General features: G+C 42.0%; 1 protein-coding gene across 3 annotated transcripts in view; it reads left to right on the top strand.

Moving 5' to 3' along the window:
* szt2 (SZT2 subunit of KICSTOR complex) overlaps positions 1-18,590 on the top strand; it is a 266,703-nt gene that overhangs the window by 54,862 nt on the left and 193,251 nt on the right. For all 3 annotated transcript variants that reach the window (XM_063064563.1, XM_063064564.1, XM_063064561.1), the window contains exons 19-20: positions 1,010-1,178; positions 4,417-4,531. In XM_063064563.1, the coding sequence (XP_062920633.1) occupies positions 1,010-1,178; positions 4,417-4,531 (284 nt within the window). The remainder of the gene's footprint in view (positions 1-1,009; positions 1,179-4,416; positions 4,532-18,590) is intronic.

The raw sequence follows: 18,590 nt of genomic DNA, 5'->3' as shown, positions 1-18,590 counted from the left end.
AGGAACTGGAGATGCAGTTGGGTGATCTTCGGCTCACACGGGACAATGAGGTGATAGATAGGAGCTACACAGAGGTAGTCACCCTTAAGTTGCAGGAGGCAGGTACCTGGGTGACTATCAGGAGGGGGAAAGGAAATAGGCAACCAGCGCAGGGTAACCCTTACACTGTTCCCACAATAATAAGTATACCGCTTTCGATACTGCTTTTGTTTGGGGTGGGGTGGGCAGGAAGATGCTGCAGTGATCTGGTCTCTGGCACTGAGTCTGGCTCTGTGTCTCAGAAGGCAAGGGAGGAGAAGAGGAGTGCAGTAGTGTTAGGGGGTTTCATAATTAGAGGTTTCATAATTACAGCAGATGCAGTGGACATAAAAGGGACACCCGGATGTTATGTTGTCTCCCAGCTGCCAGAGTCGGCGATGTCTTGGATCGGGTCCACAGCATTCTAAAGGGGGAGGGTGAACGTCCAGAAAGCATGGTACGCATTGGTACTGACGCCACAGGTAGGAAAACGGAGGAGGTCCTGAGAGAGAATATGGGAGTTATGTTGAAAGCTGAAAAGCAGATCTCCAGGGTAGTAATCTTTGGATTGCTGTCTGTGCCATGTGCCAGTGAAGGTAAGAATAGGATGATTTGGCAGATGAATATGTGGCTGAGGAATTGATGCAATAGGCAGTGTTTCAGGTTTCTGGATCATTGGGATCTCTTGTGGGGTAGGAATGACCCATACTAAAAGGACGTGTTATATCTGAACCCGAGGGGGACCAATATCCTCGTGGACAGGTTTGCTAGAGGAAGGTTTAAACTAATTTGGCAGGGGCATGGGAACCAGCATGATAGGGTTGAGGATGGGGCAGTTGGTATACAGCACAACAGGAGTTAATCATATTTATAATTTCTTTATTTTTTCCAGAAATCAAATGCTACTTGCTTTTTATCCAAAATAGTTTGCTAAATTCTTTGCTGACAGGAGAAACAAAATCAACTTCTGATCTGCCTCCAATTCTCTTAGTTTTTCCACAGATGATGATAATGACACAGAGGTTGAAGCAATTGAACCTGATACGGAGTTAAATTTGGTGACTGAATGCTGGGTGGAGCCTCAGAGTGGCCACGTGGTCACTTCTGCTGATAGCCGGAAATACTTAAATGGATTGTCTTATTTAGATATTCCAAAGGCGGTAAGTCACTTGGGAAGTAACTTCGGTCTGCTTGACTGGAAGCCCATCCACTAAGTGTTCGCTTTGGCTGCTATGTTGCAACTACAGCATATCTGTGGCTATTTCAAAATATGGGCAGTCTACCACCAAAAAGGAAAAGGACACCTTACACAGGGGATGACCACCATTGAAGATTTCCTTTCAAGCTGAGCGCCATGCTGGCATGGAAGTATAATGTGATTCCTTCATTTTTGTCTGGTCAAAAGCTGCGTATCCAAAAACACTAGGAGCACCTTCACCAGAAAGGTTACAGTAGTTGAATAAAGCAGCTTATTGCCACTACCTTAAGATTTGTCAGGAATAAATGTTATCCTTGCTTCTTTTGTACAGATTTCTGCAGTCATAGTAGGAATTTGTCCACAGAGAAGCAATGTACTAACCAAGTGTCATTGATCATAGACTAATAAGAACATTAGAAACTAAAGAAGGAATAGACTACTTTCTTGCCCAAATCTTATGTGAAATTAAGAACAAAATACTATGAGCAGTGGATGTTGCAAATGCGTATAGTGCATGCAAATATTTTTCATGACACAGGTCTCCCACTTCCAGTTATGTCCGACTTTGGTGTTACTGACAGGATTATGTGTTAAAAGCAGGATCAAGACACTCAACATACTGCTTTAGGAGCTAAGCAGGTCAGGGAGCATCAGTGCAAGGAAATGAGTAGTCAACATTTGATCATAAGACATAGGAGCAGAATTAGGCCTTTCAGCCCATCGAGTCTACTCTGCCATTCCGTCATGGCTAATCCTGAATCCCACTCAACCCCATACACCTGCCCTCTCACCATATCCTTTGATGCCCTGACTGCTCAGGAAGTGATCAACTTCCACCTTAAATATACCCCACTGACTTGGCCTCCATTGCAATCTGTGGCAGAGAATTCCACAGATTTGCTATTCTCTGCCTAAAAAAAAACTCCTTACCTTTGTTCTAAAGGGCCGCCCTCAATTTTGAGGCTGTGCCCTCTGGTTTTGGATACCCTCACCATTGGAAGCGTCCTTTCAACATTCAGTAAGTTTTAATGAGATCCCTGCCACCTTCTTCTAAATTCCAGTGAGTACAGGCCCAAAGATGCCAGATGTTGCTCAGATGTTTACCTCTTCATCCTGGAATTATGCTCATGAACCTCTGGACTCTCTTCAACGACAACACATCCTTTCTGAGATATGGGGTCCAAAACTGTTGACAGTACTCCCAAGTGCGGCCTACTAGTGTCTTATAAAGACTCAACATTATCTCCTTGCTTTTATATACTATTCACCTTGAAATAAATGCCAACATTGCATTTGTCTTCTTTACCACAGATGCAACTTGTAAAGTACCCTTCTGGGAGTCTTGCCCGAGAACTCTTAAGTCCCTCTGCACCTCTGATGTTTGAACTTTCTCCCCATTTAGATAATAGTCCACACTATTGTTCCATTTACCAAAACCATACATTTCCTAACACACTATTCCATCTGCCACATTGTTGCCTGTTCTTTCAGTTTGTTTAAGTCCTACTGCAATCGTGTTGCTTCCTCAGCACTACCTACCTCTCCACCTATCTTCATATCATCTGCAGACTTTGCCACAAAGCCATCAATTTCATTATCCAAATCACTGGCAAACAATGTGAAAAGTAGTGGTCCCAATACTGACCACTGAAAAACACCACTAGTCACCGGCAGTCAACCAGAAAAGGTTCCTTTTATTCCTGGTCACTACCTTCTGCCTGTAAGCCATTCCACTATCCATGCCAATATCTTTCCTGTAACTCCATAGGATTTTATTTTGTTAAACAGCCTCGTGTGTGGCACTTTATCAAACGCCTTCTGAAAATACATTAATGATATCCAGTGCTGCTCCTTTGTCCACCCTGCTTTTTACTTCCTCAAAGAACTCTTTAACGGATTTGTTAGGCAAGATTTCCCTGTACAGAAACCATGCTGATTATGACTTATTTTATCATTAGTCTCCCAAGTGCCCCAAAATGTCATCCTTAATAATGGACTCCAGCGCTTTCCCAACCACTGAGCTTAAGCTAACTAGTCTATAATTTCCCTTCTTTTGCCTTCCTCCCTTCTTAAAGGGTGGAGTGACATTTGAAATCTTCCAGTCCTCAGGGTCCATGCCAGAATCAAGTGATTCTTAAAAGATCATGACCAATGCATCCGTTATCTCTTAAGCAACTTCTCTCAGGACTCTGGGATGTAGTCCGTATAGTCCTGATGAGTTATCCATCTGAAGACCTTTGAGCTTGCCTAGCACTTTTTCCTTTGTAATAACAATGGTACTCACCCCTGCTCCTTGACATTCACGGACCTCTGGCGCACTGCTAGTGTCTTCCACAGTGAAGACTGCTGCAAAGTACTTATTAAGTTCATCTGCCATTTCTTTGTCCCCCACTACTCCCTCACCAGCATCATTTTCTAGTGGTCCAATATCAACTCTCACTTCCCTTCTACTCTTTATATAACTGAAAAAACCTTTAGTATCCTGCTTTATATTGTTAGCTGGTTTGCCCTCATATTTCATCTTTTCCCTTTTTGTAGTAATTTTAGTTTCCTCTTGTTGGATTTTAAAAGCTTCCCAATCATCCAACCTCCCACTCATTTTTGCTACATTATGCACCCTTTCCTTGGCTTTTACACAGTAACTTTCCTTTGCCAGCCACAGTTGCCTACCTCTGCTATTTGAGAACAACTGTGGGACATATCCTGTGCCTTGTGAGTTATTACACAACACCCAGTCTAAGATAGCCTTTCTTCGAGTAGGTTCAAACACAAGTTGCTTTAAAAGGCCTTCTCATAGGCATTCAACAATTTCCCTCTCTTACGATCCAACACCAACTTGATTTTCCCAATCCCCTTGCATATTGAAGTCCACCATTAAAATTGTGTCATTACCCTTATTAATGCCTTTTCCAGCTCCCTTTGCAATTTCATTCCCACACCTTGGCTACTATTTAGAGGCCTATATTCCCATAATGTTTTTTTTTCCGCTTGGGCTCTCTATTTTTCATTTCCCTCCATAGATGCTGCCCGACACTCTGGTGTTTCTTGCTCCAGCTCCCAGCATCTTCAGTCCTTTGTGCTTCAATGTTAATACATTGAGCATGGAATCTACTGTAGTATATGCTTCACTCTGAAATATTCATCTTTCATGTTATTGATATTTTGCAAGGGTTTTAATGAATATATTTTTATCTTCCTAGATTTACCCACAAGACCATGCATGTGTCTCTTCCTTGTTGACTTTTGAACACCTAAGTCAACTTTGTCAGAATAAAGAATACACCTTGCCAATGTGGGGAACAAGGAACTTGGAAGGTAAGGATCAAAGGATGTCGGGGCTAGAGAGCTCTTAGACTTTGAGACAGTGAGTATGGTAAACTATTGAAGAATGGCTTTACCAAACAACAGAGGATTGTTCTATGATCTATTAACTATATTGCTTCATGATAAGAAACATTAATACCCTGGAGCACTGATCCACTCTGCCACCGTGCTGCCTTTGTATTTCATTACTAATATCATTGAGGTACTGTAATTCCTGGCTGATGTCCTTCTGCAGTATAGTCCAGAATCTGTGCTCATTTTATCTATGAATCTGGTTACAATTAAGAACTTCATCGAAATAAATGGATCTTAACTATAACTAGTGTCATTACTGGCATACTTCATATAAAAATACTCATACTAGTTTTTGAATCCTCGCATAACTGTGACTCTTTGTCTTACAGATTTCTTTTAGCTTTTCATGCCTTTAAGACCTTTTCTGCTCCATTTCTGAAGGATTAGTTTCTGCTGTCTTAGTTGTGTTACTTTCTTCGCCGTGACTCGTTTCTTAGGCCTTAAGTTATGGAATTCTCTCCCTAAATTTGGCTTTCTATTTCCAGTGATTTCCTTCAATGAAATCCTTAAATCCAGCCACCTCCTGTATCTCTTTATGCACTTGTTAATTGACAATTATTCCATTATTTTGTGGAGTATCTTGGGTACTAGTGTCTGTAGTATCCAAGACGTCTTCAAATGCGGTGCATAGGAAAGGTGGCATTCATCATTAAGGGCCCCCATCACCCAGGACGTGCCCTCTTATTTTTACCGTCAGGAAGGAGGTACAGAAGCCTGAAGGCACACACTCAGCGATTCAGGAAGAGCTTCTTATCCTCTGCCATCCGATTTTTAAATGGACATTGAACCTATGAACACTAGCTATCTCACTACTTTTTTTATTTCTTATTTTCTGCATTACCGACCTATTTAATAGACATACATATTAAATATGACTATTAAGTAGGTAGATAATGCAAAAAATATGTAATTCAGTTTTCTCCATCCATATTTAGACCATAAAACAAAGGAGCAGAAGTCGGCCATTCGGCCCATCAAGTCTGCTCCACCATTTTATCATGAGGTGACCCATTCTCCCATTTAGTCCCACTCCCCCACCTTCTCACCATAACCTTTGATGTCCTGGCTACTCAGATACCTATCAGTCTCTGCCTTAAATACACCCAATGACTTGGCCTCCACTGCTGCCCGTGGCAACAAATTCCACAGATTCACCACCCTCTGACTAAAAAAATTTCTTCGCATTTCTGTTCTGAATGGGCGCCCGTCAATCCTTAAGTCATGCCCTCTCGTACTGGACTCCCCCATCATGGGAAACAACTTTGCCACATCCACTCTGTCCATGCCTTTCAACATTCGAAATGTTTCTATGAAGTCTCCCCTCATTCTTCTAAACTCCAAGGAATACAGTCCAAGAGCGGACAAACGTTCCTCATATGTTAACCCTCTCATTCCCCGAATCATTCTAGTGACTCTTCTCTGTACCCTCTCCAACGTCAGCACATCCTTTCTTAAATAAAGAGACCAAAACTGCCCAGAGTACTCCAAGTGAGGTCTCACCAGTGCCTTATAGAGCCTCAACATCACATCCCTGCTCCTATACTCTATTCCTCTAGAAATGAATGCCAACATTGCATTCGCCTTCTTCACTACTGACTCAACCTGGAGGTTAACCTTAAGGGTATCCTGTACAAGGACTCCCAAGTCCTGGTGCATCTCAGAACTTTGAATTCTTTCCCCATTTAATTAATAGTCTGCCCGTTTATTTCTTCTGCCAAAGTGCATAACCATACACTTTCCATCATTGTATTTCATTTGCCACTTTTTTGCCCATTCTTCCAATCTATCCAAGTCTCTCTGCAGACTCTCTGTTTCCTCAGCACTACTGGCCCCTCCACCTATCTTCGTATCGTCAGCAAACTTAGCCACAAAGCCATCTATTCCATAATCCAAATCGTTGATGTACAATGTAAAAAGAAGCGGCCCCAACACGGACCCCTGTGGAACACCACTGGTAACCGGCAGCCAACCAGAATAGGATCCCTTTATTCCCACTCTCTGTTTCCTGCCAATCAGCCAACACTCTATCCATGTATGTAACTTTCCCGTAATTCCATGGGCTCTTATCTTGTTAAGTAGCCTCATGTGTGGCATCTTGTCAAAGGCCTTCTGACAATCCAAATATACAACATCCACTGCATCTCCCTTGTCTAGCCTACTGATAATTTCCTCAAAAAATTGTAATAGGTTTGTCAGGCAGGATTTTCCTTTAAGGAATCCATGCTGAGTTCTGTCTGTCTTGTCATATGCCTCCAGGTACTCTGTAACCTTATCCTTGACAATTGACTCCAACAACTTCCCAACAACCGATGTCAAGCTAACAGGTCTATAATTTCCTTTTTGCTTCCTTGCCCCCTTCTTAAATAGTGGAGTGACATTTGCAATTTTCCAGTCCTCCAGAACCATACCAGAATCTATCAACTTTTGAAAGATCATCGCTAATGCCTCCGCAATCTCCACAGCTACTTCCTTCAGAACACGTGGGTGCATTCCATCTGGTCCGGGAGATTTATCTACCTTTAGACTATTCAGCTTCCTGAGTACTTGCTCTGTCGTAATTGTGACTGCGCACACTTCTCTTCCCCGTCACCCTTGAGTGTCCGGTATACTGCTGATGTCTTCCTCAGTGAAGACTGATGCAAAATACTCGTTCAGTTCCTCCGCCATCTCCTTATCTCCCATTACAATTTCTCCAGCATCATTTTCTATTGGTCCTATATCTACTCTCACCTGTCTTTTACTCTTTATATACTTGAAAAAGCTTTTAGTATCCTCTTTGATATTAATTGCTAGCTTCCTTGCATAGTTAATCTTTTCCCTCTTACTGACCTTCTTAGTTTCCTTTTGTAAGGTTTTAAAAACTTCCCAATCCTCTGTCTTCCCACTAACTTTTGCTTCCTTGTATGCCCTGTCCATTGCTTTAACTTTGGCTTTGACTTCTTTTGTCAAGGGTCTCTTTTCTTGTCATGGTTGCATCCCTTTTTCATTTGAAAATTTCTTCTTTTTTGGAATATACCTGTCTTGCACCTTCCTCACTTCTCGCATAAACTCCAGCCACTGCTGCTCTGCTGTCTTTCCGCCAGTGTCCCTTTCCAGTCAACTTTGGCCAGTTCCTCTCTCATGCCACTGTAATTTCCTTTACTCCACTGAAATACCGACACATCAGATTTCAGCTTCTCTTTTTCAAATTTCCCGGTGAACTCAATCATGTTATGATCACTGACTCCTAAGGGTTCCTTCACCTCAATCTCTCTAATCACTTCCGGTTCATTAAACAATACCCAATCCAGTACAGCCGATCCCCTAGTGGGCTCAACAACAAGCTGTTCTAAAAAGCCATCTCGCAGACATTCTACAAATTCTCTCTCGAGATCCAGTGCCGGCCTGATTTTCCCAATCCACTCGCATGTTAAAATCCCCCGCAATTATCATAACACTGCCCTTCTGACAAGCTTTTTCTATTTCCTGTTGTAATTTGTAGTCCACATCCCTGCAGCTGTTTGGAGGCCTATAAATAACTGCCATCAGGGTCCTTTTACCCCTGCTATTTCTTAGCTCAATCCATAAAGATTCTGCACCTTCCGATCCTATATCACCTCTTTCTAATGATTTAATATCATCTCTTACCAATAAAACCACGCCTCCCCCTCTGCCTACCTTCCTATCCTTCCGATACACCGTGTATCCTTGGACGTTCAGCTCCCAGAGACATGCATCCTTTAGCCACGTCTCAGTGTTGGCCACAATATCATACCTGCCAATCTGTAGCTGTACAACAAGATCATCCACCTTTTTCCTTATGTTGCATGCATTTAAGTATAACACCTTAAGACCAGTATTTGGTACTTTTCGCTTTGATTTCACTGCAACTTTATTGCACTGCAACTCATCTCAATGGCTACAAATTTGCCCCATCACCTGCCTGTCTTTCCTGACATCTTTACTGCTCACTATCTTAGATTTATTTCTGTTTTCCCCTTCCTCCGTTCTGTCATTCTGGTTCCCGTCCCCCTGCCAAATTAGCTTAAACCCTCCCTAACAGCTCTATTAAACTTTCCCGCCAGGATATTGGTCCCCTTCGGGTTCAGGCGTAACCCGTCCTTTTTGAACAGGTCATACTTCCCCCAGAAGAGATCCCAATTATCTAAGAATCAGAAGCCCTGCCCCCTGCACCAGTCTCTCAGCCACGCATTCATCTGCCTGATCCTACTATTCTTGTCCTCACTAGCACGTGGCACAGGTAGCAATCCCGAGATTACTAACCTAGAGGTCCTGCTTCTCAGTTTCCTTCCTAACTCCTTGAAATCTCTCTTCAGGACCTCCTCCTTTGTCCTATCTATGTCATTGGTACCAACGTGGCTGCTCACCCTCCCCCTTCAGAATATTCACGACCTGATCTGAGAGATCCCGTACTCTGGCACCTGGGAGGCAACACACCATGCGAGTATTTCTATCAGGCTCACAGAATCTCCTGTCCGTTCCCCTGACTATGGAATCCCCTATGACTACCGCATTCCTCTTCTCCCTCCTTCTCTCCTGCACAACAGCATCAGGCTCAGTGCCAGAGACCCGGTCACTGTGGGCGTCCCCCGTCAGGTCATCCCCCTCAACAGCACCCAGAACAAGATATTTGTTGCTGAGTGGGACAGCCACAGGTGTGCTCTTCATTATTCGGGCATTTTCCTTCCCTCTCTCTCCAGTTTTCTGACCCCTGTAGCCTGGTTATCAAGTTAACACTAAGTTAACAGTTATTTATCAAGTGTTCCTTTGTGCTGCTACTGCAAAGTTAACAAATTTTACAACATATGCTGGTGGTATTAAACCTAATTCTGATCCTGACTTACTGCACTGAAGGTGATAGATGAGTGCCATCTTGCATCTATATTGATATGAATTTTAAATGTTATTGTTTAGGTGAATAAAAATTGTTAACTCGAATATCCTTGGAACCTTCTGATTATCCCAATTTTCTCTTTCCTTTTGGGAAATCCTTTGGGATTGCAAACTGAATGTTTATGCTAGAGAAAGGAACACTTGACAAGAAGTTGTCATTCAGCTCTCCAGTTATAGTGTTGTATGAGGCAAAATAATTTCCTAATGTAGTCAGTAGCCACTTCGAAGTTCAAAGTACATTTATTATCAAAGTATGTATACCATATATAACCTTGAGATTCACTTTAACTGCATTCTTGAAAGAATGCACTATGCGATAAGCAATGAGTTACCAGGCATTAGACATTACACTACTATTGATTTCCTTTTTATGTTGTAGTACTGTTAATTTTTAGCCTTTACCCGTTAAGTGAAAACATTTGTCAATTTAAAATGCCTCCAAGTTATTGATTTACAGTTGTCTCTGCAGCAGTGATAATTTGTAGGTGGTATGAAATGGCCTTTTTAAATATTCTGAAATCATTCTTTATAACTGAGATTTCCTCCACAGGACACGGGCTAATTAGGAATGTACAGAAAGAAAGGTAGATTTTGATTTAGGGTTTTCACTTGACAGGACACAATTTTTATGGAACACTCTCACACTCTCTCACTCTCACACTCACTATCACTCTCACACACACGCACGCACGCACGCACGCACGCACACACACACACACACACACACACTCTAGCAGCAGAGACACTGAGGAATAGATTGGGAGGCAGATTTGAAAAGATGCAAAAATAGCAGGGTGCCATAGGTATTTTCAACTTGTTGAATACTGATTTGCATCTCTTTAGTGTTTAGATGGGGCAAGGTTTGTTAGGTGTGTCCAGGAAGGATTTCTGACACAGTATGTTGATAGGCTGACTGGAGGAGAGGCCACACTGGTTCTAGTATTATGCAGTGAACCTGGTCAGGTAACTGATCTGTCAGTGGAAGATGACAGATGACAGCAGCGATAAAAGAGCATGGCTTGGGTGGTGAGGATCTTTGATAATGGATGCTCATGGGTTCATGTTGATGTGCTCAATGGTAGGGAGGATTTTACCGGTGATACACTGGCCAAATCCACTACATTTTATAGGATTTTCCACTCAAAGGCATTGGTGTTCCCATACCAGGCCGTAATGCAGCCAGTCAGCTCACTTCCCACCACATATCTGTGGAGGTTAGCCAAGGTTTTTGATGACATGCTGAATCTCTGCAGACTCCTGAGGAAGTAGAGGCACTGCCATGCTTTCTTTGCAATAACATTTATATGATGGGTCCAGGACAGGTCCTCTGAGATAGTGACACCCAGGAATTTAAAAGTTACTGACCCTCTCCACCTCTTATCCTCTGATGATTACTGGCTCATGAACCTTTGGTTTCCCTCTCCTGAAGTCTACAATTAGTTCCTTGGTCTTATTGACATGGATTGAGAGGTTGTTGTCTCAGCCAAGTTTTCAATCTTTCTCCTGTATGCTGATACATTGCTCCCTTTAATTCAGCCCATAACAGTGGTATTGTCGGCAAGCTTGAATATGGAGTGGGAGCTGTAATTAGCCACAGTCATAGGTGTAAATCAAGTAGAGCAGGGGCTAAGTACACATTCCTGCAGTGCTCCTGTGCTGATGGAGATTGTGAAGGAGATGCTTTTTTTTGTCAGTCTGAACTGACTAGGGTCTAGAAGTGAGGAAATCCAGGGTCCAATTGCACAAGGGGGTATTTAGGCCCCCTTATACAATGGGAATGTGGAGGTTGTTCAGGGAGCACTAGCATGGGGTTCTGGATAGGTTGGTGTGATTGAGCAGGCAGTGATTTGTGGGGTGAAGGAACCATGATCGATGGGATATGGAACATCTTGTTAAGAAGAAGGAAGCATAGTTGAGTTCAGAAACCAAGGATCAGACAGGGCTCTTGAGAGTTATAAGGTAGCCAGGAAGGAGCATAAGAATGGACTTAGGAGAGCTAGAAGGGGACATGAGAAGACCTTGGCAAGTAGGATTAAAGAAACCCCCAAGGAATTCTATACTTGCATGAAGATCAGGAGGATGACTACAGTGAGGGTAGGTCTGAACAGGGATAAAAGGAAATATGTGTCTGGTCAGAGCATGTAGGGGAGGTTCATAATGAACACTCTGCTTCAGGATTCACACTGAAGAGGGACTTTGACGAGCGTGTGGTCAGCATAGAACAGGCTAATGTACTGGAACATGTCAGAGTGAAGGAAGAGGATGGAGTTCCTGGTAAGGCTCTGAAAATCTGTGCCAACCAGCTGGCAGGGGTGTTCAAAGACTTTTTCAATCGCTCATTGCTATGGTTGGAAGTTCCCACCTGCTTCAAAAGGGCAACAATTATACCAGTGCCCAAGAAAAGCAGTGTAATCTGCCTTAACGACTTATCGTCCAGTAGCACTCACATCTACAGTGATGAAATGCTTTGAGAGATTGGTCTTGGCTAGAACCAACACCTGTCTCAGTAAGGACCTGGACCCTCTGTGATTTGCCTATCACCAAAATAGGCGTAAGGCAGTTGCGATCTCAACGGCTCTGCATTCAGCCTTGGGTCACTTGGACAATACAAATAAATACCTTTGCCAGAATGTTGTTTATTGACTATAGCTCAGCGTTCAACACCACCGGTTTTACAGTTCTGATCGAAAAGCTTAGAACCTGGGCTTCTGTAGCTCCCTCTGCAGCTGGATCCTCGACTTCCTGACCGGAAGACCACAATCTGTGTGGATTGGAAATAATAAGTCGCTGACAGTCAACACTGGTGCACTTCGGGGGTGTGGGTGTGTGCTTAGATCTGTGCTCTGCTCTGCTCTCTCTACATGCAGGACTATGTTGGTAGGCATAACTGAAATGTCATCTATAAATTTGCTGATGATACAACATTGTTGGCAGAATCTCAGATGGTGACAAGAGGGCATACTGGAGTGAGATCCACTAGGAGATTAAAAAATGCATGCCAAAAGGGCAATATTACAATAGTCATGGGGGAGGCTTCAATATGAAAAAGGTTTGTGCTGGATTACATTATGGGGATTTCTCGAGTGGCTACCAGATGGCTTTTTAGAGCAGTTTGTAGTTGAGCTCATTAGGGAATCAACTATTCCAGATTGGAATCTCATGTGGATAGGGTGGTGAAGAAAGCTTTTGGTATGCTGGCCTTTATAAATCAAAGCATTGAGTATAGGAGTTGGGATGTAATGTTGAAATTGTACAAGGCATTGGTAAGGCCAAATTTGGAGTATTGTGTATAGTTCTGGCGACTGAATTATAGGAAAGATGTCAACAAAATTAAGAGAGTACAGAGAAGATTTACTAGAATGTTACCTGGGTTTCATCTCCTAAGTTACAGAGAAAGGCTGAACAAGTTGGGTCTTTATTCTTTGGAATGTCAAAGGTTGAGGGGGGACTTGATAGAGGTATTTAAAATTATGAGGGGGATAGATGGAGTTGACGTGGATAGCCTTATTCCATTGAGAGTGGGGGAGATTCAAACAAGAGGACATGAGTTGAGAGTTAAAGGGCAAAAGTTTAGGGGTAACATGAGGGGGAACTTCTTTACTCAGAGAGTGGTAGCTGTGTGGAATGAGCTTCCAGCAGAAGTGGTTGAGACAGGTTCGATGTTGTCGTTTAAAGTTAAATTGGACAGCTATATGGACAGGAAAGGAATGGAGGGTTATAGGCTGAGTGCAGCTTGGTGGGACTAGGTGAGAGTAAGAGTTCGGCACAGACTAGAAGGACCGAGATGGCCTGTTTCCATGCTGTAATTGTTATATGGGTGTTGTGCAATGAATCAGAATTTCTTAATATAAAAGAACCCTTAGGGAAAAGAGATCATAGTATGATCGAATTCACCCTGAAATTTGAGAAGCAGAAGCTAAAGTCAGATGTATCATTATTACAGATAGAGAGGTAGATAGATACTTCATTGATCCCAAAGGAAATTACAGTGTTACAGTGGCATTACAAGTCCACAGATTTAAAATATTAGAAGAAAAGTAAGAAGAATGAATAAAAAATAAATTACCTGAAGCAATCTGACAGGAGGAGGTCATCACTTCCCCAACTTATAGGTTGACTCATTATAGAGCCTTATGCCGAGGGTAAGAATGACCTCATGTAGCGCGGTTTGGAACAGTGCAGTTGTCTTAGTCTATTACTGAAAGTGCTCCTCTGTTCAGCCAAAGTGGCATGCAGAGAGTGAGAAACATTGTCCAGAATTGCTAGGATTTTCTGTGGGGTCCTTTATTCTACCACGGCCTCCAATATGTCCGGTTATCTCCTATAACAGAGCCTACATTTCTAATCAGATTATACTGGTGACAATAGACTGGTAAACATATGAAGGAGAGCCCTGCATATTCCAAAGGACCTCAGCCTCCTCAGGAAATAGAGGTGACTCTGGCCCTTCTTGTATACAATATATGTGTTGGTGCTCTATTTAAGTCTGTGGTCCAGGTGCACCCCTAGGTACTTGTAGGTCCTCAGCACATCCACGTCCTCACCCTCAATGGTGATAGGGAGCAATGCAGGCTTCCTAAAGTCCATCACAGTGGAGTAAAAAGAATTACAGAGGCATGAGAAAGGAGTTGGCTAGAATTGATTGGAAAAGAGCACTAGCAGGGACGATGGCAGAGCAGCAATGACTAGAATTTCTGGAAGCAATTCGGAAGACACAGGATATTTACATCCTGAAAAGGAGGAGGTATTCCAAAGGAAAGATGACACAACTGTGTCTAACAAGAGAAGTCAAAGCCAGCATAAAAGTCTACGAGAGGGCATATAAGAGTAACAATTAATAGGAAGTTAGAGGATTGGGAAGTTCTTAAAAACTGATTGAAGGCAACTAAAAAAAGTCATTAAGAAGATAAAGATGGAATATGAAATTAAGCTAGCCATTAATATTAAAGAGGATACCAAAGTTTTTTTTTCTAATACATGAAGTGTGAAAGAGAGGCAAGAGTGGATATTGGACTGCTGGAAAACAATGCTGAAGGGGTAGTAATGGGGAACAAGGAAATGCCGGATGAACTGAATAAGTATTTTGCGTCAGTCTTCACTGTGGATGACATTAGCAGAACGCTGGAATTTTCAGGTGTCAGGGGTCATGAAGTGTGTGAAGTTACCATAACCAGAGAGAAGGTTCTTGGGAAACTGAAAGATCTGAAGGTGATAAGTCACCTGGACCAGATAGTGTACCCCCTAAGGTTCTGAAAGAGGTGGCTGAAGAGATTGTGGAGGAATTAGTAACGATCTTTCAAGAAACACTGGATCCTGGAATGGTTCCAGGAGACTGGAAAATTGCAAATGCCACTCTATTCTTCAGGAAGGGAGAGGCAGAAGAAAGGAAATTGTAGGCCATTTAGTCTGATCTCAGTGATTCTGAAGATATTGTAGTCAATTATTAAGAATGAGATCTCAGGGTACTTCGAGGCACATGATAAAATTGGCCGTAGTCAGCACGGTTGTCTCAAGGGATATCTTGCTTGACAGATCTGTTAGAAGTACTTACTTATTTCGGGCAGGAGTTGTGGAGAGGGAAATAAGTCTGGTGTAAGGATTTGCATTTTAGTATTGTTGCCCCATCTCTATGCTTAATAAACCATGTCACCTGATTATTTTCTTCACATTGCTTAGTGTTACTTGAAGCATTGTGTGTTAACTTGTTTGGGATCAGTTATGAAATTGCTTTGGCAAGTTTCTTACAATAACTTTGTAGTTAAAACATGGAGAGGCATAACATTGGTATGAACATAGATTTCACTGCACACAAAAAAAGTTTGATAATTCATAGTATCACCTAGATATCCCTTATTTAATAAGAATATTTAAGTTAAATAGAATTGTTTTCAAGATCTATTTACATTAGATGCCACATTTTCTCAATTATAATTGTAGTTTTATGAAAAATATTCTTCTTGACTTCTTGTTTCTAACTTCCTTCATCTTAAGCCAGTCTGTTGGTTTGAATTTTTCACCATAGTCAATAACTTCAATGCTTAAGTTATTGATTGCTGTTTTCTCTCTCACTCTGAAAAAGACTTCCTGCTTCATTATACCGGAAGTATTTTCAGTCCCTTACCTTTATTAGAACTCAATTTACCGGCAGTCAAAATATTGTTCTTTAATGTACTGGAGGGATGGCATAGAGCTTTCATTAGCAGTAATGTGTTTTAAGCTGCTTTAGTATATGTGCAGTCAGGAGCATTTGTTTCAGCGGAAGAAGAGCCAGTCAATAGGCAGGTCTGAGGAAGTATGAACACAGGACTGAAGCCTGCTAATTGACTTTTAATTCTAAAGAGGGTCATAAATATCTTAGCTTCTGTACAGAAACATACAAATTTCGAAGTAGCTTTAAGCCATCTGATAATGGTAGGTGCCATGAAAGTAGGTGCCCATTGTTCATGTTTTTAAGAGGGTTATGTTGTCTTGCATTCCCTTTATATAGTGTGGCTCCTAGAAATGCTGTATTTGTTAGTCAGTTTATTGTCCTTTGCAGAGATACAGTTTAAAACTTCGTTTTGCATGCCATCCAAACACAGGTATATCAAGGTAGTACAAAGGGAAAACAGTAACAAGGCAGAGTATAGTGTTTACAGTTACAGAAAAAGTTCAAAGTAAATTTATTATTGAAGTACATATGTCACCATATAAAACCCTGAGATTCATTTTCTTGTGAGCATTCAAAGTACAAAGTACATTTATTACGTATGCAGTATACAAGCCTGAGCTTCATCTTCCCACAGCCAGCCACGAAACAAAGAAACACCACGGAACCTGTTCAAAGAAAATATCAAACACACAAAGGGCAAACAAAAAAATCTTGCGAGTAGCAAAAAACAAGTGAAACCACAGAATATGAAACATCAAACCACAGTCACTGAAACAGTCTAGGAATGTTCAGTTTAGTTCAGTTCACTTTAGTACTGTGTTGTTTGTTGAGTGCAGGCTGGAGAGCCAGTCTACCCCAATCAAAAGTGCACAAAATAGCAATAAATAAAGAAGTAAGCAGAAATGCATTCCTAACTTGAACTGCCAAGTCCAATCCACAACGCGCATCAATTAAACCTTGCCAAAAACCCAAGACTCCAGCCTCGTTCTCCAGCAGCATAGAGAGAGATCAAGAGAGAGACCAGTCAAGCGCAGACACCTTCTTCTGGCAGCAGCGAGCGAGTGGGAGAGACTGGTCAAACACAAGCAGATGGTGCTGAACACCTGCTCGCCTTCCACTCTCATCCTCGTTGATTCCAATCTTGCTTGATATTTTAATCACAAAAAAGAGAAAATCCGCAGATGCTGGAAACCCAAGCAACGCACACAAAATGCTGCGTGGCCGACTGAGTTCTTCCAGCATTTGTGTGTGTTGACGTTTCAATTGGCAAATTTGGCAAGAAATGGAGTCGATCATGGACTTGCGCTCCCTCTCCAGGCTCCTTGGGCTCTAGGCCTCATACTCTGCTCGAAACCTCACTGATGTCCCTCTGAGACAGGAAAGCGCCAGATCGCTCAATCAGCCCAAAAGCACCGTCAAAGTGTAAATCACAAGTTTGAATCACACGTAAAAGCTTAGTAGCAGAATCATATTTGTAAAAAGAAGTATGAGAAGTAGTTTTGTAAACTGATAGATGTTGCCTTTGGTTGCATTGTTCGCTGGTGCCATCTTTGTTCACAGTAAATACAAAAAAAACCCAATAGAATCATTGAGGAACCATACACAAGATGGATAAACAATATGCAAAAGACAAAATACAAAAAAAGGAAAAAAAAGACAATAATAATAAGCAATAAATATGTAGAAAATGAGATGAAGGGCCATTGAAAATGAGTTCATAGGTTGTAGGAACAGTTCAGTGTTGGTTGAATGAAGTTATCTCTTCTGGTTGAAGAGCATGAAGTTTGAGGAGTAGTAACTTTTCCTGAACTTGGTGGTATAGGCCCTTAGGTCCTGTACCTCTTTCCTGATAGCAGCAGGGAGAAGAGAGCATGCCCTGGGTGAAGGGGGATGCAACAACACTCCTTGTAGATGTGCTTAGTGGTGAGAAAGACTTTACATGTGATGAACTGGGCTGTATCCACTAGTTTTTGTAGGCTTTTTCATTCACGGGTATTGGTGTTTCCATACCAGGCCCTGATGCAACCAATCAGTATACTCTCCACCTCATATCTATAGAAGTTTGTCAAAGTTTTAGATGATATGCCGAGTCTTCACAAACTCCTAGGAAAGTAGAGGTGCTGCCATGCTTTCTTTGTATTGGTACTTGTGTGCTGGACCCAGAACAGATCCCCAAAAATGTTAACTCCAAGGAGTTTTAAATTGCTGACCCTCTTCACCTCTGATCCCCGATGATTACTGGCTCATGGACCTCTGGTTTCCTCCTCTTATAGTCAATAATCAACTCCTTTGTCTTGCTGACATTGAGTCAGAGGTTATTGTTGTGGCACCGAAGTTCAAAGTTCAAAATTTATTGTCTAAGTACAGGTTTCCCCCACCATCCGAAGGTAGAGCGTTCCTATGAAACAGTTCGTAAGCCGAAATGTCGTAAAGCAAAGAAGCAATTACCATTTATTTATATGGGAAAAATTTGTGAACGTTCGCAGACCCAAAAATAACCTACCAAATCATGCCAAATAACGCATAAAACCTAAAATAACAGTAACATATAGCAAAAGCAGGAATGATATGATAAATACACAGCCTGTATAAAGTAGAAATACTTTTCCACAATCATTACTGAACTGTTCTCCGTAGTGAAAACCTCATGCAAGCGCCGTCAGCAGAAAATCTCACGCAAGCGCTGTTGGCAAAAATACGGCGCAAGCGCTCTCCAGTAACCTTTAAGCTATGAAGCTGCCAAATCATACCAAACAACACGTAAAAATACACAGCCTATATAAAGTAGAAATAATGTATGTACAGTGTAGTATCGCTTACTGGAATTGGGACAGTGCCGAGCACACTGATGATGGTGTGTTAGACTGAGTCGTCGCAGGCTGGGTGGTGCAGTGCCCCCCACCCTCCAGGCCGCTGACAGATACTGAACCG

Source organism: Mobula hypostoma, chromosome 12, assembly GCF_963921235.1.
Source record: "Mobula hypostoma chromosome 12, sMobHyp1.1, whole genome shotgun sequence".
Lineage (NCBI taxonomy): Eukaryota > Metazoa > Chordata > Chondrichthyes > Myliobatiformes > Myliobatidae > Mobula > Mobula hypostoma.
This window is presented reverse-complemented; position numbering and strand designations above follow the sequence as displayed.